General features: G+C 34.5%; 1 protein-coding gene across 4 annotated transcripts in view; it reads left to right on the top strand.

Moving 5' to 3' along the window:
• Positions 1–25,589, top strand: part of LOC106879043 (prolow-density lipoprotein receptor-related protein 1) — a 315,430-nt gene that overhangs the window by 86,908 nt on the left and 202,933 nt on the right. For 3 of the 4 annotated variants that reach the window (XM_089340178.1, XM_089340176.1, XM_089340175.1), the window contains exon 3: positions 20,203–20,238. The exons of the other annotated variant lie outside the window; for it this stretch is intronic. In XM_089340178.1, coding sequence (XP_089196304.1) covers positions 20,203–20,238 — 36 coding nt within the window. The remainder of the gene's footprint in view (positions 1–20,202; positions 20,239–25,589) is intronic. 4 annotated transcript variants of the gene reach the window in all.

Below are 25,589 nucleotides of genomic sequence, written 5' to 3' on the forward strand. Positions count from 1 at the left end.
ATTGTTATATATTTTTTAATAATAACTGCATACAATGGGGCTGAGGGCAATGGATGTTTGTGATGGTAGACTACCAAGCTAGAGAATTTACAGTAATCATCCTGCCATCTCTCTGTTCTGAGTTCAAATTTCTGATCTCTCCTGAGTAGCAGCAATAATAATAATAATAATAATAATGTACCAGTGATATACTGGGGAAAGTTGTTCTACTTCCTCTACACAAACATCGGCTTTAGACTGAATCAAAAGAATTTAATATTCATTGATGTTTTAAATCAATCATTCACAGTATTTTTGTAACTCAGTGCCTCCTCTTTTCCCTTCTCATGTTTTGCAATAAACAAAAACACAGAACCCACCATCACAAAAAACAAAAAAGAAAATACCCAACCTGATTAATTTTGATAAAACCAAAGCTGAATATGCATTGGTTTATCGAGAGTTATGGTTCTCCTTCTCATATTCTAATCCTAACAAAAAGATCTTTTTTAAAATTATTTTTGAAAATGTTTAAACCTTTTTGTTAGCATATTTCTGTTAAAATTTATTGCCTTTATTACAATTAGTTTCTTAAATATTGAAGAATTTAGTAAAATAACAGTCATTATTAAGCTGGTGTTTGCATATATATTGACATGAAATTTTGATGGAAGATTTAGTTAAGGTCACTTTGAAACATGAAGTTTGTATGATAGAGCTAAGAGCAGTCTTAGCTGAGTTACAGAACTCATAGACTGATAGTCATAACCTTTTTGTTGAGTCTTGGACATTTACCCCCTATGGACAATACCCCCACCCCCAAGACAATTACCCCCCCCCCCCCCCCCCCCGAGGATAACAGATGGTGATTTAAATCTTCTTGGTATATTGGAGAGGCGGTAATTAACCGGGGGGGGGGGGGGGTAGTTGTCATCGGTGGGGAATTGTCCTATGAGAGGTAATTGTCCTAGCAGGGTAATTGCCCTGATACTCTTTTGTTACTATACTTCTGTTGAAATACACAGCCTTTATTTCAACTAATTTTGATAATGTATAATTAAGTATGATAACTTGATCATTATTAAGCTGGAAGATCAATTAAAATGAAATTTTGATGGAAGGTTACTTTAAAACCGGAAGTTTGTATCATAGAACCAGGGCCGGTCTCAGGTGTGTTGGGATTAAAAGGATTAAAATATAAGTACTCTACATGCTTTATTCTAACAAAAAAAATTACAAACCCCTCAAAACATACTCTTAGAACTCTGTTCACATTTGCTGCTCCCTCTGCTCCCATGAGGGTGCTCTTGTTCAGGTTTAGGCTAATTTTCCCTAAACCTGTTCAAAGGTTATAAGAGGCACAGATTCTAGTTGGTTTGTTGTTAAATTGGTACAGGCAAGTCATGTGGTTAAGGACGTCTTCACAATCACGTGGCTTTAGGTTCAACTCCACTACACAGCACCTCGGGGGAAAAGAGTTTTCTAGATCAGAACCTAACATCAGTCTTAACTGTGTGAAGGAAATGAGGTTGATGGAGATTGTGCTGATGACAGCTGGATAATGGACTGAACTCAATCTATAATTCTGTTCACTACCACTGCCAATACCAACATCACCTCCATTACCAACATTAGTTATTACCTTGAGTATCTTTTGCAGTTATTCTGCTTTGCTTTGATTTCAAAACATCTGTTTCTTTTGACAAAGTAGAAGGCAAAATGTTATAAAGGAGAGTGTCACATAAAATCTACAGACTTCCCGTCTTCCTAGTATATGACTGGTATGTATTTATAAAGAGAAAATATAAAAATAACTCTTGAGGGATTGATTGAAAGTGAAGTTGTACTTTGAAGAAATTGAATTCCAGAACTGATAGTAAAAATGAGACAACAAAACTGTCAGACATCTTGTCTGATGCTGCTCTTCTCCTTCTCCCAATCCATTGTCCTTTATTTTACTAAAATTAACATTGTTAAGAGTTGGATTTATTATTTTTTGTTATTTGCTTATTCTCTTGTTATGTTTATTGTTTCGTTAATGTTTATTCTCTTGTTACCTTTACTTTCTCGTTATGCTTTCTGCAACTGTTTGTTTACTTTCTCTGTCTCTTTTCTTTACTCTCCTTCTCTTTGTTTCCTGTACTCTCTCTCTCTCTCTCTCTTTCTCTCTCTCTCTCTAGTTTCCTTCTCCCTCTCTATTCTCTCTTTACTCTCCTCCCTCTGCTCCTGTTTATTCTCTTTCCTATCTCTGTTTACTCTCCCTCTGCCTTTATTTTCTCTCTCTCTCTCTCCATCTCTGTCTATCTCTCTCCTCCTCTCTCTATTCTATTCTTAATTATTGACTGGACATAATTTTCTCTGACAATTCAACAAGGGCAACAACCACAATTTCTCTAGATGATTCTCTTAATTCGCTACCTTCATATTTTTGCATGGCTTACTTCTTTCTGTTCGTTATAGTTGATCACTTTATTTTTTTGATAAAGCAATTAAATTTCTATTTAAATTGATTCCAATACAAAGCAAAAGTGATTTGCTTTTTTTAAATAATTTTTTTTATTCAATGATTATTTTTAAAAAAAGTTCTTGTTATTGTTATTATTTTTATTGTTGTTATTATTGAATTCATTTATAAAGAAATTGTTATTAAAAGAAGAAAATCAGAAATTTATATTATTATTATTCTTCAAATTCTATAATGGTTGATTTTGCTTTTCATTCTTATGGGCTCAATAAAATAAAGTAACTGTCAAGTAATGGGGTTAGTTTAATTGAATATACCTCTTCCCTACCCAAAATTTCTAGCCTTGTGCCTTTGTAAGAAATTATTACTACTGTTGTTGTTAGCAGAATCATTACCACACTGGAAAAATTGCATAGCAGTATTTCTTCTGACTTCACATTCTGAGTTCAGATGCTGCCAGAGTTGACTTTGCCTTTCATCCTTCTGGAGATTGATAAAATCAGCACTGCGGTCAATGTAATTGACTTGCACCCTTCCCCACAAATGCTGGCCTTGTGCCAAAATTTGAAGCCATTATTATTGTCGTTAGCTAGCAAAATCATTAGCATGTCAGACAAAATGCCTAGCAGCATTTTTTCTGGCTCTTTGCATTCTGAGTTCAAATATTAATGAGGTCCACTTTGCCTTTCTTCCATTCAGGGTCGATAAAATAAGTACAAGTTGAACACTGGAGTCAATATAATCCCCCCCCCCCAAAAAAAAAAATGTTGGGTTTGTGTCAAACTTTGAAGCCATTATTATTAAGGTGGTAGCTGGCAAAATCGTTAGTACATTGTTCAAAATACTTAGTGGTATTTTCTCCTGCTTTTTGTGTTTAGGGCTTAAATGCCACCGTGGTCAACTTTGCCTTTCATCCTTTTGGGGTCAGTAAAATGAAGTACCAGTCATGCACTGAGGTCTATGTAATCAGCTTACCCACTCACTCTAAAATTGCTTGTCTTGTGCTAAAATTTGAAAGAATTAAAGGTAGTGAACTATCAGTTCAAAATGATCTGATGTTGCCAAATATTTCAATTAAAGTCTTATTAATTCTCTAACACTGACTGACTTACATTCGTTTTATTGTTTGTCTCTTGTTATGTGTTCACTGCTGGTGGCTGGATGACCAGTGTGTTGTAGTCTGGAGGTTGTGACTGAATGGTTAGTATGTTGTAAGTTGGATATCAGGAGTAACTGACCAGTATGTTGCAGGCTGGCAGTCAGGAATGGATGAATGTTCAGTATATTGAAGGCTGGAGGTCAAGAATGGAAGCCCAGTATGTTTATAGGCTGGAGATCAATGTCCAGTATGTTGTCTGGAAGTTACTATTGGATGACCATTTAAAATTGCAGTCTGGTGGTTACAGCAGGACAACTATATAATGATTTTAGAGTGGTGACATGTTTGGATGACCACCACTTATCAATGATTTAATAACTATTTGAATGAATGAGAAGTAGAAAAAAAAAGTTTTTTTTTACTTTAACAAAAGTGCATTTTTGATAAATCTAATAAAGAAATTATTTTTTGAGAAAAACCAGACTCTTTGGCATTGAAACTGGCCAAATAGTCTACCTGTTCTAAATTTAAACTAACCAGATCACACCTACCCTAAAAATAAGCAATTACATCATCAAAATCTTGAAGCTATGAGATAATGCCTGATTAATTCAAAACGATGTGAGTAAACAAGTATGACATTTGATAGTGTACTCTGAATGTTAAAGGGCCAAAGGAATATTTAATAATTAATGGAAGAGAATTTTATAATATAACAAGGCTGACACATATCTTTGTCTCCTTTGGATATGTTTGAAGTATTTGACTGGAAAGAAACATAGACAAAATAACGATAATTCTTTGCTAACGAAGGAAATAATTTGATAAAATACCCCGAATTGAAATACTTGTTTATTTTTGTATTTGTTTTGTTTTTGTCTTGTTTAAAATACCCAAACCAAAAAGAATAACAAGGACAAATGATAAGATTGCAGTTTTCAAGCTTGAGAATGTGGTAAATACTTTAGCAGAAAGCTGATTATGATATAATAAAGAACTTCTTGGTGGAGATGTTTGACATATTGAAAGATAAGAGAAGACTAGGGAAAGCTTGGTTTAGCTTCTAAAAAAGCAAAAAAAAAAAAGAAAAAGGAAAGAGGAAAAGTGACAGTTATTAACTGTTTTAAGACTATATATATCCATTGAAATAGTGTTTCTGTGTATTTTGATTAAATTTTAAAACAATCAGGAATTGGGATGTTATTTTCTCTTATTACTTCATCTGGATTGATAGAGCACCAGACAAAAATGCCTAGTAGTATTTATGTTCTGTGTTCAAATCCCATCAAGGTCAACTTTACCTTTCATCCCTCCAGGGTTGATGAAATAGAATACCTATCTGTGAGGTACTGAGCTCAAGTAGTATCAACTAATTCCCCCTCCCCTCAGAATTACCAGCATTGTACTTGAAGTAAAAACCAATATTATTAAAATGGCTAACAGTCAGGATTCTTAGAGCATTGGAAAAATGTCTACAGTATTTGTTCTGGCACTTTAGATGTTGTGAGTTCAAATCTTATTGATATCAACTTACCTTTCAGCCTTTAAATAAAATAAAGTACCAGCTGAGTGTTGGTGACAATGCTATCAACTCAACATTCTCCCTTCAAAATTGGTGGCCTTGTTCCTAAATCACAAACCATTATTATTATTTTTTTACCTTAGGTTTTATTGTAACTTCTGGAATCTTGCGTGATAGGAAGGCTTGTCACCTGCAGCTTATGATACCATGCTATTTATTCTCTTCAACTATTTAATACTTTCCTGATGACTCTGGCTGTACCAGGGAGAGAAACTTTTTGCAAAAGCTCTGCTGGGTACTGTATCCCCATTTCCTTTATGATCCTCTCAATATTATTATTATCGTCATTAATAAGGTGGTGAGCTGGGAGAATCATTAGCACGCTGGGCTATATGCTAAGCATCGTTTCATCTGACTTTACGTTCTGAGTTCAAATTCTGCCTAGGTCAACTTTGCCTTTCATCCTTTTGGGGTCAATGTAATACACTAGTCCCCTCTCCCAAAATTTCAGGCCTTGTGCCTATTGTAGAAAGGATTATTATTCTCATTAATGAGTGAGAGAGCAGCATACTCCACCAAAACAACATTGGCTTACAAATATACAAAGCCCAATATGCCCATCATCACTACCCGTCTAATAAGAGTACATCAGGCACACACATCATAACTATATGTGTACAACATGATGACCTTGTATCATGATAAACAGCACATGACCTTGCAGGTGGGGCCCAGTTAGAATTTTCTTCAGGTTGGATAGCCCAACCTGCTCAAAAGGTCCCTGAATAAGGTTTATTTAAGGATGATGAGCAAAACACCCATGTTTCCAGAGTAAATTATTCTGACCCCATAGAATCCCTCTCATCTCATGGCTATGATGACCCTCCACTGCTTCTGCTCATGATCAGTGATGCATATATCATTGGCCACTAAGGGACATGCTCAACTGTTTAAGGTCAAGCAACTGACAAACAAATCTGTGGTATTGAGCAAAATATTGGCCGTAGCCTTTCTTTCATGCCAAGACAAAACATGTACATGTTAGTAGTTTCGATCAATTAAGAATAGAAGCCATGAGAAACACTGCCTGGTATTGCATCAGGCATTTATTATTATTATTATCATTATTAGGGTGGTGAGTTTGTAGAATCGTTAGCACATGGGGCAAAATGCTTATCGATGTCTCGTGCATCTTTACGTTCTGAGTTTTTAATATGACTGCTTTAAAACAGTTAGTTCTGTATCTTAGACCCAGAGCCTATCTCTAGAGGGATTGGAAGGTTTCTTTCATAGGATGGTAGATGTTTATTTTAGAATGTAGATACATCGTAAATGACTTTTGAGAAATTTATCCCTTGCTCATTCTGCAGTTGGTTTTAATTTCAAATAACAAGAACTGCTCTACTTTTGTCAATATATTGCAGACTGTTTCTGTTTCTTTTTTTTTTTTTTTCCTTTTTTCCCTGTAAATATTCCATATGTTATATTTTGGTTGCCTATGAGAAAATGAGATACTGATAAACGGTCTCCTTTGGGAGTTCTCCAAACTCTGGTATGAATTTGAGTCTATGTGTGTGTGTGTGTTTTTGTGTTTGTCTCATTGTTTGACAACTGGTATTGGTTTGTTTACATTCTCATAACTTACCAGTTCAGAAAAGAGAGATCAATAGATTGGGTACCAGACTTAAATGCACACATACATACATACATACATACATACATACATACATACATACATACATACATACATACATACATACATACATACATGCATATATATATATATATATATATATATGACAAGCTTCTACACTGTTTCTATCTACCATATTTACTTACCATGCATTAATTGAGTTGGGGTTATAGTTAGGTCTTTTTTTTTTTTATCAGAGCTGTGTCTGATAGACAACAGACTTGTTTGTCAAAGCTATCTTTGTAAAAACAAGCCCTTTTCTCTTCCTCCAAATCCACTGTACCATCTTCCAATACATAGGAATCTTATACAATGAATTTAAGGCAGCTAGCAGGCAGAATTGTTAGCATGTCCTTTCTATACATTCTGACTTCATCTGCCACTGGGGTCAACTTTGTCTTTCATCCTTTCGAGGTCAATAAAATAAGTACCAGTTAGCACTAAGGGTTGAAGTAATCGAAATTGCTGGCCTTGTGCCAAAATTTGAAACCAATATCATACAGTTAATGCATGAGGCCTGCTGGGTGAAGATTATATTTATGGTTGTAATTTGGTGGTAAAAATCATGTGATATAAAAAAAGTGTTGTGAAAGGAGATTAGAAAGGGATTAGGCAAGGTATTTCAAGTGGCATATCACAAAACCAAAATGTGGACATGTATATGCTCAGCTCAGCCCTCATTGAGCAAACATAGGCCTTTTCAGGTTTTTGTTTTCTAGTTGCAGCCATTTGACTGTAGCTGTGCTATGGCACTACCTTTGAAGGTTTAGTCAGATTCACCCCCATGAATTTTTTCACATCTGGTAACTTATTTTATTGAACTTTGTTGAACTGCTAAGTTAAAGTAACATAAAATTACACACACACATGCACATCTATATATTTGTGTGTCTGTATTCATGCATGTGTGGTTGTCATTTCAATGGCCCTGTTTTGTCATATATTGTGTCCTTCTGATTTTACTTCAGTTACATAAGAGGTACACTCGTCTGTGGAATTCTCAGCCACTTACATGCTCATTCAATGAGACCTGCAGTTCAGCTGGCCGAACAACTAAACCCTCATCGTCAAGAAATTCTGACCGAATCCTACTCTCTCTCTCTCACACACACACACACACACACATGCGTATATTTATTTAAACATGTATGTTATGAGTGTGTACAGTTAAGTCATTTATCTTATGACTAATGTCACTGTCTCAGCTTCTTGAAGTGGATGGCTGGTTGCATTCTTTACCAGGTCAGTTTAATTGCTGTCTTCTCCCCTCTTGACTTAGTAATCTCTTTGATGTCATAAAGTTATTAGTTTAAAAGTTGACACACATATTATTGAAAAGCAACAGTCTATGTATGTATATATATATATATATATATATATATATATATATATATACACACACACACACACACACACACACACACACACACACACACACACACACACACACACACACACACACACATATGAGTGTCGATATATTAAAGCTCATACTGCGAACATGTTTCATAAAGACGTCTTTCTGTTTGAAGTTCACTGAGACAATATTTAAGGGTCACATAGATATTTTATCATCATCATCGTTTAACATCCGCTTTCCATGCTGGCATGGGTTGAATAGTTTGACTGAGGACTGGCAAGCCAGAAGGCTGCACCAGGCTTCAATCTGATCTAGCAAGGTTTCTACAGCTGGATGCCCTTCCTAACACCAACCACTCCAAGAGTGTAGTGGGTGCCTTTTATGTGCCACCAGCATCAAGGCCAGTTAGGTGATACTGGCATCGACCATACTTGAATGGTGCTTTTTACATGCCACTGGCAACAACCACGCTTGAATGGTGCTCTTTACATGCCACCAGCACAGGAGCCAATCAGACAGCACTGGCAACGGCCATACTCAAATGGTGCTTTTTACATGCTACTGGCACGGGACCAATGCCAGTTGGTGGAGGTTCATTTTCCATGGGTTCACAGATTAGATTTGAGCCCAGCATGGTCTGTCACAGTCTGTGCACATAAAAAGGTCATTGTCATTCACCTTCTCGATCGTTAAATTCTTCGTTAGATCTCTTTTGAGTCTTACATGCATTACCCTGGCCTCTTCAAATGCTTTCACTCCACTCCACACTTTTGTTCGCCATCCAGCTCAATCCAAAGCAAGGGTTTCTATGTCTTCTGGATCCATTCCAAATGACTTCATAGCAGTCTTTATGCCGTCCTTAAACCTTTTTTTAGGTTTACGCTGATAGCATTTCCCCTCTGCAAGCTCATCATAAAACAGCTGTTTCAGCATGCATTCATCCACCATTCGAACAATATAGCCACATCATCTCATTTGGTTCCTCACAATCATAGCTTTAATTGAGGTGATGCCTGCAGATGCAAGGACATCTGTGTTTGGAGTAAAAGAACTCCATTTAATGTTTAAAATGCGATGAAGGCATTTTTGGTGAAATTGTTCAAACAATTTAAAATGCCTTTAATAACAAGTCCATGTTTCAGATGAATACAACCGGGATGGTAAGACAAATGATTTGTAAAGAGCTATTATATATATATATATATATATATATATATATATATATATATATATATGAGCCCTATATATTTTGTCTATTAAGCCTGTATATTTAATACATATAAAGCATATTCATACACATGAGCAGTGCATCATTTGTATGTAATCTTAAATGGAAAAGTTACTATTAACCTTATGCTTAATATCATTGTCTCAATTTGGTAGCACTTGCCACAATAGAACTGAGATCCTAAAACGAAGGTGCCATGTAAAAAGCATTGGCGGGTGCCATGTAAAAAGCACTGGTGATAGTACTGTGTAAAAAGCACACAATGTTCACTCTGTAAAGTGATTGGTATTAAAAAGGGCATCTAACCGTAGAAACCAGGTCAAAACAGTGTATGGAACCTGGTGTGGCCCCTGGCTTTTCCAGTTACTGTCAAGCTGCCCAATCCATATCAGCATGGAAAACTGTCATTGAATGTTGATGATGATAATATTAGTTATATGGACAGTAATGCTTCCCATAGTGTTGAAATATATTAGTTATTAAGACATGTATGTATATGATTTGTGTAGAAAGTAAATCTAAAAAAACATACAAACAATAAGTAATAATACATAGGACTCATAATGGCAGTAAATCTAATACAATTCTCACCATATACAGCGCAATAAATAATAAACTCTTTGCAGACAGTAAACACACAAAGTAGTAAATAGCTCATGTCATGATAGTAAATAACTCATTTTATTGTTTAATAACTTTGATAAGACATCCCTCATGGTGTGTGTGTGTGTGTGATGAAAAAAAAGAAGCCTAGCCTAATTGTCCCTAATATTTATTGACACTTTGTTCTTCTTTCATTAAACCTCATTAAAACAGCCAAATTGTGTTAACAATGAAGGGGCGGGACAATTGTTATCTGTTATGGTGACTGCCTCCAGCCTCCACCCTGCTCTCTTGTTAAATCTTTATTGTTTGTTGTTGCCTGCCTGGCATATTTCTGTGTCTGTTAAATGAGAGAACCAAGTAACTGACACAATTATCAACACATGCACTAAGTTGGCCATCAATTGTTTGTTAAGTGGTGGAAGAGACTGCCTAAAGAAAAAGAAGAAAATGACAACAAAGCACACAACTACACAAACCTCTTTTACACACACACACACACACACACACACACACACACACACACACATACGGGGTGGGTGGGTGGAGAGGCGAGAAAGACAAAGATGCCCTAGCATTTATTATTTAATAAATGTCAAAATTATTCCTGAAATGAATTCATTCCAGCTAGCTTCCATGCTTTTTTTGTAGCAACTCTAAATACTATAGTAGTGCTAATGTTTTGTGAAGCCATTCCGTCTATATTGGTATTTGGTGATTTCCCACTAAAGTTTGTATTTGCTGGCATCTCTTTGATGTTTGTATTTGGCATTATTCTATGAAACTTTGTATTTGATGACACCCCATTAAAATTTGTTTTAAAGACGTCCCATTAAAATTTGTCTGGCAACACCCCATTAAAGTTTATATTTGGTAACACCTCATTAAAGTTTGTCTTTGGTGACACCCTATTAGAATTTGTATTGAAGACATCTCATTTAAGTTTGTGTCTGGCAACACCCATTAAAGTTTGTATTGGGGACACCTCATCAAAGCTTGTATTCAGCAACATCTCATTAAAGTTTGTATTGAAGACATTCCATTGAAGTTTGTATTTGTGACACCCCATTAAAATTTGTTTAAGGCAACATCCCATTAAAGTTTCTTTTATTTCCCATTAAAATGTGTGTCTTGCAACACCCAATTAAAGTTTGTATTGGGTGACATTTCATTCAAGCTTGTATTTGGCAACACCATTAAAATTTGTATTGGTTACATCTCATTGAAGGTTGTATTTGGTGACACCCCATTAAAGTTTATAAGGTGACACTGCATTAAAGTTTCTATTTGGTAACAAATATTTCAAGCTCTTTCCAATTAAAACATAATTGTTCTTTCTTTCCTTTTTATTTTTGCATTCTAAACTCCTTGACTATTTTTCGGGGGCTAAAGGTATCTACAGCATTTTTTTAAACATTTCTAATATATCTGTGTCTCACTGTAACATTGTTGTAAATACTTTTATTCATATCCATTCTTTTCAAAATTTTCTTCACTTTAATATTCTATGTTGTTATTCAGAATATATTAGCCAAGCTCCACTTTACACACACATTCTCACACACACATTGCAGTTCACCTTTTAGTTATCACAGCTTAACTATCACCAGTGTCAATGTTTTTAGTCAAATGTTGTCAGCAATTCACTTTTCACTCCAATCTGAATGCAAGCTCTCCCACCCTATGGTATGGAAATGTTGCATTCTTTAAAAATCTTGCTCTAATGTGCAATTCTTTAATGGAAACTTGTTTCCCCATCAGCTTCCATATTACATGAAATCAATGAGGAAATAAGTTTTGCATTACAAAATTCCACGTTATGGCATAAATTTCAGGAATGCAACAATTTCGTAGCATTGAGGTGTTTGTCTTGTAGTTTCACTTTCCCCTTTAAAAATCAATATTTCACCAATAAGTACTTTTTTAGGTTTTTGATGGTGATATTTTACTGGCTGATCTACACTTTTGAAGGTCTGTGGATTGAAAAAAATCCCTTACTTGGAAATTGGTGACAGGATGAGAATCCAACCTCAAAATGCTGTATCAAATTCCCCTTCAATACTAGCTTGATAAAACAGGTATTAACTCTTGTTGCTTTTTTCAAATAATACAAGTCTTGCCAACACAGACCGTCACCAGTCTCCTTGAATTTATCCTATATATTAATTTTTAACTCTTTGTTAGAAGTTAAGAACTATTAAGGATTGGCTACAGAATGTGCATCTAATCTTAAAATCTGGCTTCAAAATAAACTCCAGCCTATGACTGTTTGGAAAACAGGTTTTTTTTCTTAACATCCTGTTGAAAGTTTTTCTAAGTCAAAAACCCAGTTTTGTAAAGATTTTGTCGTAGAAAAAAAAAAAAATGATAGAAGAATGAATTGAAGTTTTCTACTTTGTATGTTCTTCAAAATAAATGTAAACAAAGTTAGTACAATTCTTGCGATATCATGCATTTCAGGATTGGCTAACCAATACAGACCCATGTCATACTGTGTCATACAGGAAGTTAAGAGTTAAACAGAATGTGCAAAAGAATTTTATGCTGTGGAATTTCTAGTGACTAGGGTCTAGAAGCACAATGAAACTTTGTGACACTTCATAGTACACAGCACTATAAAAGAAATAAATGAAATGTAAAGTTAACAGTTTCTAGGCATTCCTAAATGGTTAAAAACTATTCTTCCCACAATACTTTGTGTAGGCAGTGTGTTGTGTTTTTGAGCAAAACATTTCATTTCACTTACTTCAGCCCACTCAGCTGGTAAAAGTGAGTAATCATGCAATAGACTGGCATCATGTCCAGTGAAGAATACTAATATATATATATATATATATCCCAGAGAAACTAGGAAACTGGCTCTATGCTCCTTACAGCCTAACGTGGACTAACCAGTCTGATGCAATCATTCAGACAATGTCTCCTGTTTTAGAACCCCTTCCTTCTTCCCTCCCATCTTGGAGGCCCTGTAAAGAGTCATGGACATAACCATTCCCTTTTGATTAAGAGATTAAAAAAAAGAAAAGCAATGACAACAAATCAAGTTACTTGGTAAACAAGTGCAACTCCAAGCAAGCTACTTGATTGTATTCAGTAAATGTATAATGTAAACAAAACCTGCCATGTTTTTAAGTCCAGAATAAAGTCACTTGGTAAACGAGTACAGCTCTTCCGAGTGAGTTTGATTATGTTCAGTAAATGTATGATGAAAGTGAAACCTACTATTACCATATCATAAGTGCATGATACTGATATGTATAATTGTTACAAGTCTTGTTTGTTAATGGAGACTTCAGTTGGTGTGGTGAAGTATTTAGTTCTACAGAACACCAAGTGCTTCCCACCCAAAATATGAGAAACTTAATGTTAGTATATGAAAACATATTTAAACTTTCATTGTACAGGAATTTCACTAAGGAATGTGTTTGGCTACCAAATTATGGCAATTTTGACCTTTTTTTTTATTACATCAGATATAGTGTAGCCTGTTATGTTATGAAAATTTGTAAACATCTACACAGACTTTATAGAAATCTTATGTTGTTAAACACTTCGCTCAAAGATATTAGGGGTCGTCTATTCCAAATGCATTTAGGTTTTATAAACCTTCTGAACACCGATGCCCCTGTTCTTTTAATATTCAGGCACAGGCATGGTTATAAAGTAAGATGCTTGCTTCCCAACCACATGGTTCCAGGTTCACTCCAACTGTGTGGCACCTTGGCCAAGTGGCTTCTACTATAGCTTCAGGTCAACCAAAATCTTGTGAGTGGATTCGTTAGACAGAAACTGAAAGAAGCTGATTGTGTGTCTTTGTCTCTATGTTCCCTCCACACCACTGCTTGATAACTGGTGTTGGTGTGTTTACATTCCCCATAACTTTGCAGTTTGCAAAAGAGATTAATAGAATAAGTATCAGTCTTTAAAAACAAAAATAACTAAAGGAGTCGATTCATTCGACTGAAAGGTTGGTGCCCCAGCATGGCCATGGTATAATGACTGAAACTTGTAAAAGATAAAAGATAGTTCAAATCTTGCTGAGGTCTATTTTATCATTCATCCCTAAAAGGTACAGAATGATAAAATAAAGTACTAGTCAAGTACAGGAGTCTATTCAATATTGCTATTAAGTGTCCTAGATGATGTGAATCAACTTAAAACAGGAGTGTATGACTGCAAGATCCTTTCTCAGGGGAGAAGTATTTGTTACAGTCTACACACTGATGATTCATTTATACTATGTTGGTTAGTGCGGGAGTTACAATCTTTCTTTTTGGCCTCTGCTATAGAAGTTTATAAAGACTCATAAGCCTTTGAACCCCTGGTGTTAACCTCCTTCCATGCAGACCTATCTCAAGCAAGACCCTTTCTCAAGTTAGGGTTAATATTGAAGTCTTTCTATGTTGCTCTCAATATATTGGGTCATCTCATAAATAATGCAGCTCTTTCAATTGCATGAACTAAAAGTTGGAGGGAGCCGGGACAAACTACCTGCATCAACTTGCTATAAAAGCAGGTAGTAATTTTACTTTGGTCTTATTCTTAGTGCAAGTTCTGAAGAGTGCAGTTCGATTTTAACAGTAATGTTTTCAAAGCTATTATGGAAGTGACAAAGGAGAATATTTGGCATATTTTACTTTATGAGTCCAATAAAGGCAACAATGCAACAGAAAGTGTAAGGAATATTAATGCAGTATATGGGGACAATAAGCATAAGCCAATGTCAATGGTGGTTCCAGAAATTCCAAGCTGGAAACTACAGCCTAGAAGATGAGTCTTGTCCTGGAAGATTTGTAGAGTTTGACGAGAATGTTCTGCAAACCTTGATGGAACAAAATCCCATTGTAATTGTTGAGGAACTAGCAGAGAAGCTTGGATTTGATCATTCAACCATTCATTGACTCCTGCATGCCATTGGAAAAGTCAGCAAATTGAGTCAATAGGTTCCTCACAAACTTTCTGAGTCTAATTGTGCACAAAGAGCAAATATGTGCTCTTCTTTGCTGTCATGTCTCACAAATGAACCTTTTTTGGACTGACTAGTGATTGGTGATGAGAAATGGGTTCTCTATAAAAATACCAAGCACCAAAGACAGTGGGTAGGGAAAGGAGAAACACCGGCACTCCAGGCTAAAGAAGACCTTCACTCACATAAGGTGTTGTTATCTGTTTGCTGGGATATCAAAGGTTTAGTCCACTTTAAACTCTTAAACCCAAACCAAGTGATAACAAAGAAGATGTATTGTGAGCAGCTTGAGTGGCTTAAGTCAGCGCTAGAAGAAAAACAACCATCTTTGATTTCAAGACGAAAGGTGTTCTTCCATCAGGATAATGCTTGGCCACATACAGCGAGGATGACATTCCAAAGGCTGGAGCAATTTGAATGGGAAACAACACCCTACCCACTATATTCACCAAGCATTGCCCCATCTGCTTATCAGTTATTCCACAGTCTTCAAAATCATTTGGACAGAAAAAATAATTCTGTAGATGAGGTCAGAACAGTACTGGAGGAGTATTTTTCATTATGGATGAGTGAATTTTGGAAGAGGGGCCTTGCAAGTCTACCAGATAGATGGAAGCACATTGTAGAAAATGAAGGAGAGTATATTTTAGATTAAAAAAGAACTTTGTTTATCTTAATTTTGAAAAATAAAAGAAGTTTTAAAAAAACCAGCATTATTTATGAGATGACCCAATATCTTTGGTTCTTTTACATCATGCATCAACGCTGCTGTTCATTTGCAAGTGCAGCGTGGAAGATTGCCTTTGACAGTCTATCGTCAGGCAGTCTGACATTTCCACCCCAACACGGATGGATTTGCTCAAGTATGACAAATTTTAGGACCTCTCCATTGGGAATTTTACCCTGATGTTTAGATTTTTCTTATGCAAGACGTGTGGAAATAGTTAAATCTTTTAGCAAGGGACTGGTATACTGTCCAAGTTTCCATGTCATAGAGGATAGCTGGAATGATGACAGCTTTGTAAAATTTAATTCTGGTATCTATGCAAATACCTGGGCTGTTTCACAGTCAATACCATGTGTGTGTTTGTGTTTGTGTGTATTTTGCCACTGTCTATCAGTGGTGGTTATAAACATTGGAAAGACAAAAAAAAAAGGGGGGGGGGAGTGCTTTACAGTTGAAGTCCTTTGGGATATTTGTTCTGCTATAAAATACAGACTCTCCCTTATCACTATTGATATCAGATATGCAGTGAAGCAGTGATTAGCCCATTGCAAATCTGTAGCAATCAGCACTGTTACATCAATTTTGATATGAAATTAATAAATAATTAATAAAAACATCCTACATAAAGTGAAGGGAATTTATATGAGGAAGAAAAAACGAAGGCAATATTCACTGTGACTTCACTCAAAGATATGTAGAAGAGCCTCAGTTAACAATTTCTTCTAACCAATCAAAGAGCTGAGAACTTAGTACGTCATCAACAACACCATTTCATAAATCCTCATCATTGGTGTAGTCTCTCTCATATGCTCTCTGTCTCTGTCTGTCTATCTCTCTCTCTTTCTACATACATTCATAGGTGCAAGTGTGGCTGTGTGTTAAGAAAAAGCATCTAAAAATCCATAAGTCAGCTGCCATATTTTTCTCAATACCTGCCCTCTGTAAAGAGTGCATGGTATTACTTAACTGTGCTGCTATCTAACATCCAATTTTAATATCCAGTGTTAAACTGCTTGTTAGATTGACTCTAATGGATCTATAACACTTTATACTTTGATTAATATATATATTAATATATATATATACATATATATATATATATATATATATATATATATATATATAGGCGCAGGAGTGGCTGTGTGGTAAGTAGCTTGCTAACCAACCACATGGTTCCGGGTTCATTCCCACTGCGTGGCACCTTGGGCAACTACTATAGCCTCAGGCCGACCAAAGCCTTGTGAGTGGATTTGGTAGACGGAAACTGGAAGAAGCCCGTCATATATATATATATATATATATATATATATATATATATATATATATGTATGTATGTATGTATGTGTGTGTATATGTTTGTGTTTGTCCCCCCAGCATTGCTTGACAACCGACACTGGTGTGTTTAGGTCCCCGTAACTTAGAGATCAATAGAATAAGTACTAGGCTTCCAAAGAATAAGTTCTGGGGGTGATTTGCTTGACTAAAAGGCGGTGCTCCAGCATGGCCACAGTCAAATGACTGAAACAAGTAAAAGAGTATATGTGTGTGTGTTTGTGTATGCCATTGAATGAAACCTTAAGTCCCAGTCAAGAAGAAATTTACAGCATTGAGGCCTGTCCCCTCCATCAGAAAATGTCTCATTGTTATTCTTAAACTGGTTTAAAATAACAACCTTCTGTTAAGATTTATACATACACACACACATATATACTGTAAAATTTATACAGGTTAACTAATTGTTCATCAACGAACTCTTGAGTTTCTCAGGAAAAAATGCTGTTTATAAACATTCCTTTCTATTGGCTAACAGTCAGCTTATACGTATGTACATATTCTATACCTAACCTTGTATTGAGTGCTCTAAATAAATATATATTATATTACATTATATATTTATATATTATGTAGATATTATATTTTATATATAATATTATACACACATGTAGCTGAGAAGGCCCATGGGGGGAAGGGGGAGAATTCTATTCAGAAAACTTTCAACACACAACTTAAGGTCAATATTTACTTAATTCTGTCCAATCTGTAATTAAATCTGACCTTTGTTTAACAGGTTACCAATGAGTTTGTTGATCTTCAACTCTTTCCCCCTCCCATATTCTTATCAACACACCAATACCAACAAGAGAGAAACTGCAGATTCTTGAAAGATAGTTCTATCAAAACACTTTCTCTCTGGAGCAGCAACTTTCTGTTTAGTTTAGTATTTTCTTTCTCTCTTTCCTCTCTCTCTCACCTCCCTATCTCATTTGTCCCCTCATCCTCTCTGTCTCTCTCCCCTTTCTGTCACCCATGTCTCTCTCAACTTTCTTCTCCTCTCTCCTCTTCCCCTCTGACTTTCTCCCTCTCTCCCTGTCTTTCCCACATCTTCCTCTCTCTCTCTCTCTCTCTCTCTCTCTCTATATATATATATATATATATATATATATATATATATATATATATATATATATACACACACACACACATACACACACATATATACATATGCATATATGTGTGTGTATAGTAAATACTTGTTTCTCATTTCGCATATGAAGTTCTTTCTGGTTCTTCCACGAATACCTGCTAATTTTCTGTTAGCTAAACCCATTTCTAATAAAGAGGTAAATTTATTCTCCATTAAATATTATTTAATCTACAGGAGGGTGATAGAATTGTTGGTTTATTGGACAACATGTCTTGCAGTGTTTCCTCTCTGTTTCCTTTACATTCTGAGGCCAAATAGTAGTGAGGTCACCTTGCCTTTCATCAGGGTCAATAAAATACTATTCAAGTAATGGGGTTGACAGTATTGACTTATCCTTCTCATCTCAGAACAGTGGGGATTGGTTATGTAACTTTACATTCTGTGTTCAAATATTGCTGCTGAGGTCATCTTTGTCTTTCATTCCTCCAGGAATGAATAAAACGAAGTACCTCTTAAGTATTCAGATTGATGGGATCAACTAATTACCTCCTCTCCCTCAAAATATCAGGATTGGTCATATCTTCATATATAAATATAACAAGACCCTCCATCTTGATCTGATGTTTGTGATGATAAATAACCCTCATCTGTTAATTATGAATCAAAATTAACTTTGATTTTTCAATATAAAATTATATTTGACATTACATGGAATGAGTTTGAGATGGGAAATAAGATTCCATAGACAGGATTCTAACTATAATATACACACAGGTGCACACAAACACACACAATATGCACAAGTTATTATTTATAACTTTACGTGTACTTCAAGATCCTCTGTTTCTCTTGAAAGTATAAATTTTTATGACATCACTGATAATATATATTGTGTATCTTGTGTGTACAGTTAAATGTTCATGATGCCTGTAACATAATGCAATAAAGTGTTTCCTTGAGTGGTCTGTTGTGGTTCAGCATCCAATTACACTTGGAACATCCGATGTAGGGATTTCAAATAACTACAGTGGTGAAACGTATATAAGGAACAAATGATAGAAATTTGCGTTTATCATAATTTTTCTGATACACACACACACACATGCTTGTTTATAGATTTGTTTTTTTTTGTTTTTTTGTTGGTATTGGTGTGTGAAATATAAAAGTGATAAAATGTCTGTTGAGAAGTAAAAGTTTTCTCTGATATTTACCTTGAGTTTATTATATAAGTTAACATTTCGATTCTACTGTGTGTAGTGAAAATCAGCTGTTGTTTTATTTTATTAGCTCTCTGTTTTGTTTTGTGAAGTTTCAAAGAAAATATAAAATCATTTCACAAATATGGAGTGAAATCATATAGCCTAGTGGTTAGGGTTTTGGGCTCTTGATCATAATGTCATGGGTTCAATTCCTTGAGTAAGACACTTCATTTGATGTTGCTTCAGTCTTCTCAGATGAAAATAAGTACCTGCCTAGTATTGCTACAACAACTCTCTCCTTCCAGCTGTCATATCCTTGATGTTCTGCTGGACTAAGAGATTGTTAGTATCTGCTTATGAAAACAACTAGTGAAGGCATGGTACATGTTAATGTTACCAAGTCACTCTCACTTGCAAGTTATAGCCGTGGCTCTTCACAAATCAAGTAGAACTCTCAATTTTGTGTCATGCTAATGGTACCTGAAACCACTTCATATGTCAGTGTCTGTGTGTGTTTTGCTGAGAATGCTGAGTAGGTGTGTTGATTGTATTATGAAATCTGTCTAATTGCCTTCCTGAAACATGTGTATGTTTTATAGAACTTAAAACACAATTATGTTTTCTTTGTTTATTAAAATTTAAATGGTTTTCAAAGGATTTCTTTAAAAAGTAAAATGTTTCTAAAACAGCAAGTGGGAGAGAGTTTTTTCTTAAATTTAATTAAATTTTTTTTTTTTAATGCTAACTAAAATTCAGGTCTTTCTTTTTTTTAAAGAAATGTTAATTTTCCATTTGCCATTACAATAAACTCCCCAAGTTTATTATATAAGTTAACATTTCGATTCTACTATGTGTAGCGAAAAAAATCAACTGACAAATGTATTTCACAGCATTTTGTTGCATTTTACCCTAACCATATTCACCTGTTGTCACATAGGCCGCATGCATAAGAAAATGAACAGAGTTGCTACAGGTGTGTATAAAGACAATTTCTATGGTATAAGCTATCTTGCTTGGCTATATAATTTCAGTTACATTTGTTACTTTTATTTCATTTTTTTTTACAATTGTTATTATCATTTGCTTAAATATTTTATTTTTTTAACGTATGTTTATATTTTCATTTTTTTTTTTTACATTTTTTTTTAGCTTTTAAATTTCATTTTAATTTATAATCAAATTCTTATTTAGCCTATTTCTTCTATAGCTTTCGGGTGGCAGTATTTTAGTTTTACAGCTTCGGTGCCTCGACCTAAATCATGCTTTTTCTCTCCCCGTTTGATTTGCAGTTTTATTATTATTATCATTATTATTTTCATTTTTTATTTTAAACCTTTTTTTTTTTTTGTTGTTGCAAATTATGTTTTTTTTTTTTAAATGTCTTGAAATTAAAATTTATTTTGACTTATTGGTGGAAGTTTGAGCTTGGTCCTTTTGCACATGATTTTTTTTTCTGTAATATTTCCTTGCATCTAAAAACTTCCCTTCTGCCACAAACCACCACCAAATATCCTGGAAATGTATGTAGCTTAGATTACACACCATTCTTGTTTTGTATTGGCCATTTCTTTTGGTGCTTTCGTTGTAACTATATCACAACAGTCTTATTTCAACTATGACACTGTTGTTATTTCCTGTGTGAAAATGCTGCAAATCTGTTGCATTCAATTTGTAGTGTAAGTGAGTTTATTTTATTCTCTATTTCAGTTGAATCTGAAACTAAGAAAAAAACATTTTAAGTTTTACCATCTTGCAGCAATATCAGTTACTAAGTTTCTATGTTAGTTTTCACTGGGGGAAAAAAAAGTAAAGCAAAAACATGATGATAATATTAATAATACTAAACAGTTCATGTGAGATATGTAGCATATATTGAAATAATATTTGTTACACAATAAAGGCATTCATTTGTAAAACAACAAAATTGAATGTTTTAACCAATAACAGACGAAGAGTAAGCTTGTTGGTATCTGGAAACCTAAATGTTTTATTTTCAAACAATTTTTGTGCAGCAGTTACAGTATGGAAGACTAATATTAGCCCTTCAAAAACACCTAAAACAACTGCTAACTTCCTTTAATCATTTTTTATTTGGTGTCAAGATTTTCGTCACACTGTTTGTGACATGACAACAAGTTTGAAACAAGGCTATCAACCTATATTTAGAGACTTCACAGTTTTAAATATAGTTTCTTTTTCACTCGTCCAATCAGACATTCTGGTTGTCCTCACCTGGTGCTCATTGTAGATGATGACTGCAAAAGTGACTGACCTATCTAGGTATTTACTTAAACCTAAGTCTATCATGAACCCTAGAACTTATCAGACTAAAACTTAATCTGGTTTCCATGGTGACTGAGATTTACAGCACTCCTCTCTGAATGGTATGTCAATGCATTGCAGGGTCAACTTCCCAGCTACTGCTGGAACTCAGATGGACATGCGGTAATCAAAACCACAATCATACAATCATAGTGCAATACCCTAACTTCTACGTTATGTACCTTCATGACCTGTATATGTGAGAGAGAAAAATTATATTTAAAACCCTGAGGCCTATATACAGGTCAACAGCCATGTTCCAAACCTTTTGCAGTGGTACTATCAGTGACCTGGTTGCAGATAGTGTGATGAAAATTTTGATGCCAAATAATAAATGCTTGATTGAAGTTAAGAGTTTTTGTGTGGTTTTGAATGTCTTCTAAGCTGTAATTGTTACAGTTTCAATACATGATCCCAAATCAAATCACTTGCCTGACAAGTACATCTCCAAAGTTTTTTTTTGTGAGGGCATGGTACAAAGGGAAAAGAAATAACTAAAAGCAAAAAAAAGGATAAAGGAAGCACTCAAGTCTTCAACCAACCATTTTCAAATACAATAAGGTGAAAGTAAAAGTTTGTCAAAAGATACCTCCCCATTCAACATTAAAATTACATATATGACTTACGATGGCCTCATGATTTTTATATCATTGCTTGCTTACAGAAGCTCTTTTGGATTGGGAAATTATGCGCCGCCCTTTGGAAGGTTTATTGCAGACTTTTATCATCGCTTGCTTTGCGTTGATGCCTACTGCTTTTGGCTTTTCATTTCTGAAATTTTTTTTCTTTCTCCTTTTGGAATTTGGAGGTAATTTTCACCTCTTATCCATGGTTCTAGCTGCCTGAAGTTAACATTATACAATACACACATATACAAACACACAGATTCACTCATATATGCACACACACACACACACACACACACACAATCACTCTCAGTTTAGAATTGGTTATTTTATATTTGTTAAACTCTGTTGTTAATATTTCCATTTAATCCCAAAATTTACCTTTCCTGTTGTTTTATTTATTTATTTTGCTTTCCCCTTTTCTTAAAAGATTGTTTTTACTGTATTTAAATACTATTTTATGTCCATCCATTTGTTAAGTCTGGGTAGGATAGGTCATTGATTCTTTAAATTTGTAACAAATATGTGGAATTAAGTAGGTTTTTGCCCTTAATCTTTTTATTACCATATTTCTGTCGAAATACATGAATTAATTTTGAGAATAATGAAGAATTTAATTAAATAACTTAGTCATTATTAAGCTGGAGTTTGGAACATAAATTAACATGAAAGTTTAAAGTTTGATGAAAGATCGCTTTAAAATCAAAATTTTGTATCATAGTACTAGGTGACAAGTTCTGTGTTGAGCAGCTGGGTATCAAAAGGGTTAATCCACTGCTAACCACTCAAGTGTGAAGTAGATAGGAAGCGTAATGTCTTTACCTGTAAAATAGTCCTCCTTTACATAGCTTCTACTGAAAGAAGAACTCCATAATTTGATGAGTGTAGTAGTAATAGCCATAGTAGTAGCTGTCTGTTGCCCCAGCTTACATTATGTACCAAACCTTTCCTTGCTATTCAAATAAATAAACCATACTTGATGTTCTTCTTTGCATTGTAATTCTCTAAAGATGCGGAAAATGTGTCCCTCTATTTTTTTGGCTCTTTCAATTCTCAAGACTTGCCTTCCACAGAGATTTGCTTCAATGCAAACTATTTATCGCTTAGCTTGTGAAAGCAAAATACATACATAAATAAATATGTGGAATATAATTTAGTTTACCATTGTCCCTCTTGGTCTTGTTTAATGTTTTTTTATTTTATTTTTAAACTAGTAGTAGATCATGTCACTGGTATAGTGAAACAGCAGGGAATTGAACCTGTATCAAGTGAATGAGGCCTAATAGCTGTATATTGTTAAAAGAGCAGCTTAGAATTGCAGTAAATATATGCAATAAATTATATTTTAGATTGAAACAAACAGAAATGTTTGTTCTAGAGCTACAGCAGAAAGGAGTTAAGAAATTCAAAGAACTGTAATGGCAGGTTCTAATACCACCCAAAAATCCATGAATTATACAAGTAAAGAACAGACAAGTGAATATAATATCTATTAATGGCTAACTGGCAAAGATGACTTCATCAAAATTCATTACCTTCATAGTTTCCTACGAAACCTTTTGGCAAACAAATTTCAAGAGAAGTGTCATTGATGATGGTCTTGCATCTACTGCCATGGGGGAGAAGAAAAAAAGGTCTATCATTTGAAATTGAATTTCTGCGATTGGTTCCGATGAATTTTAAATATTCTTAATATTACTCTATCCGTTAATGCATGTGTGTGTGCACACACACACATGCATACACACAACTGTGTGTATGTATATGTCAAAATGTATTCAACAATAGTCTAAACTGCTTTCACTTTGTTCACACAAGGAAGAATATGGTTTTATATGATAACCACACACTAGAAAAATATGGTGTGATGATGATGATGACAATGGGGATGATGATGGCAGTGATGATGAGGACAATGATGATGAGGACAATGTTAGGAGTGATGATGATGATTATGACTACAGTGATGGGATGGCAGCAGTTGTCATATTGTGATTGTCATAGTACTGATGGTGCTAGGAACCATCTCAAGACATTGTGTTTGATTTTTTTTTTCCCCCTTTTTTTTAGCCACTGAGTTAAATAATTGTTGCATGGAGTAGTTCCAACTGAGAACAAAAGGTGACATACACACATATATACTCTCACACGCATATACACTGAGTTCTCATAACACAGGAGATGATAATATCTTGATAATAATAATAGAACCTATACATCTGCCATTGGTTTATTCACTGAAATAAACATCACATTTATTCTTTTGTTTTGGCAAAATTCTGAAATTTTAGAAACTAACAGACTTTGTCTGAAATATTAGTATTCTCGTCTCCCTACAACACACCAAAATTATCCAACTGTACCAACATTACGTAAATGTTTTTATCTCTTTTTGTCCGCTGATGTAGAAAGTTTCTGCTGGTTTCTATGGCTTCTAGTATATTTTAGTCATTAAATATATCCTATGGCTCTGATTTACTAAATTTGCTTGATATGAATATTATTGTTTATATACATTACTGGCTGCTGTTGTTGTTACTGTTGTTTTAGCTCTAGGTCAGGCCTGACTCTGATCAAGCAGAACAATAATCAAAGAAGCATTCCAATCATGACCTTGCCATTGTAATATTCAGACAACAATATCAATATATATATAAAATACTGGTCTACACATTATCCAACATGTCCTTCCCTTTCTATGATGGTAAAATAATAATTTGACTGCTATTTCCAGTAGGTCAAGGCAGCTATGTAAAGAGTCCCTTGCTAGTTCATAGTGGCTCTTAATGTGTCCAAGATATATATATATAACAGACATATATATATATTGTTTGCATCATAAGAATTTTAGAAATTTCAGTGAAGTAATTTGTGATATTTTTTAGAAACATCAGTGAAATAATTTGTGATTTTTTTTAACAGTGGAAAATAAACAAAACAAATTATTTCGTGTTCTCTCAAAGTTTCTAAATTCTTCTGATGTAAACAATATACAATTCTTGCAGTAAAAAAATTTTCTAAAATGGATTGAGAGATTTGAAGGGTTGCTTTAATCTACTGGCAGAATGTCAGTCATGTTTACTGAAGATGTGGATTCAAGTCACACAGACAGCCTTCAACTTTTTCTAATCAAAAGGGTTTATTTTTAAAACCCAATATTAGCATGCTATTATTTATAGCTTTATCAACTTCGAGTTCCACTATTAAAAAAAAAGAAAAGAACAAATTCTTATATAAGAAAGTTGTTGATAGTGATTTCAAAGTTTTGTCCAGCTAAGCCATTGTTGGACTGCAGTTCAATGATAACTTAGCTGGCCGAAACTTCAAAGTTACTGTCAACAACATCCTTGTATAAGAATAATAAATTTAATCTCTT

The sequence above is a fragment of the Octopus bimaculoides genome, chromosome 23 (assembly GCF_046866305.1).
Source record: "Octopus bimaculoides isolate indiv1 chromosome 23, ASM4686630v1, whole genome shotgun sequence".
In the NCBI taxonomy this organism is placed as follows: Eukaryota; Metazoa; Mollusca; class Cephalopoda; order Octopoda; family Octopodidae; genus Octopus; species Octopus bimaculoides.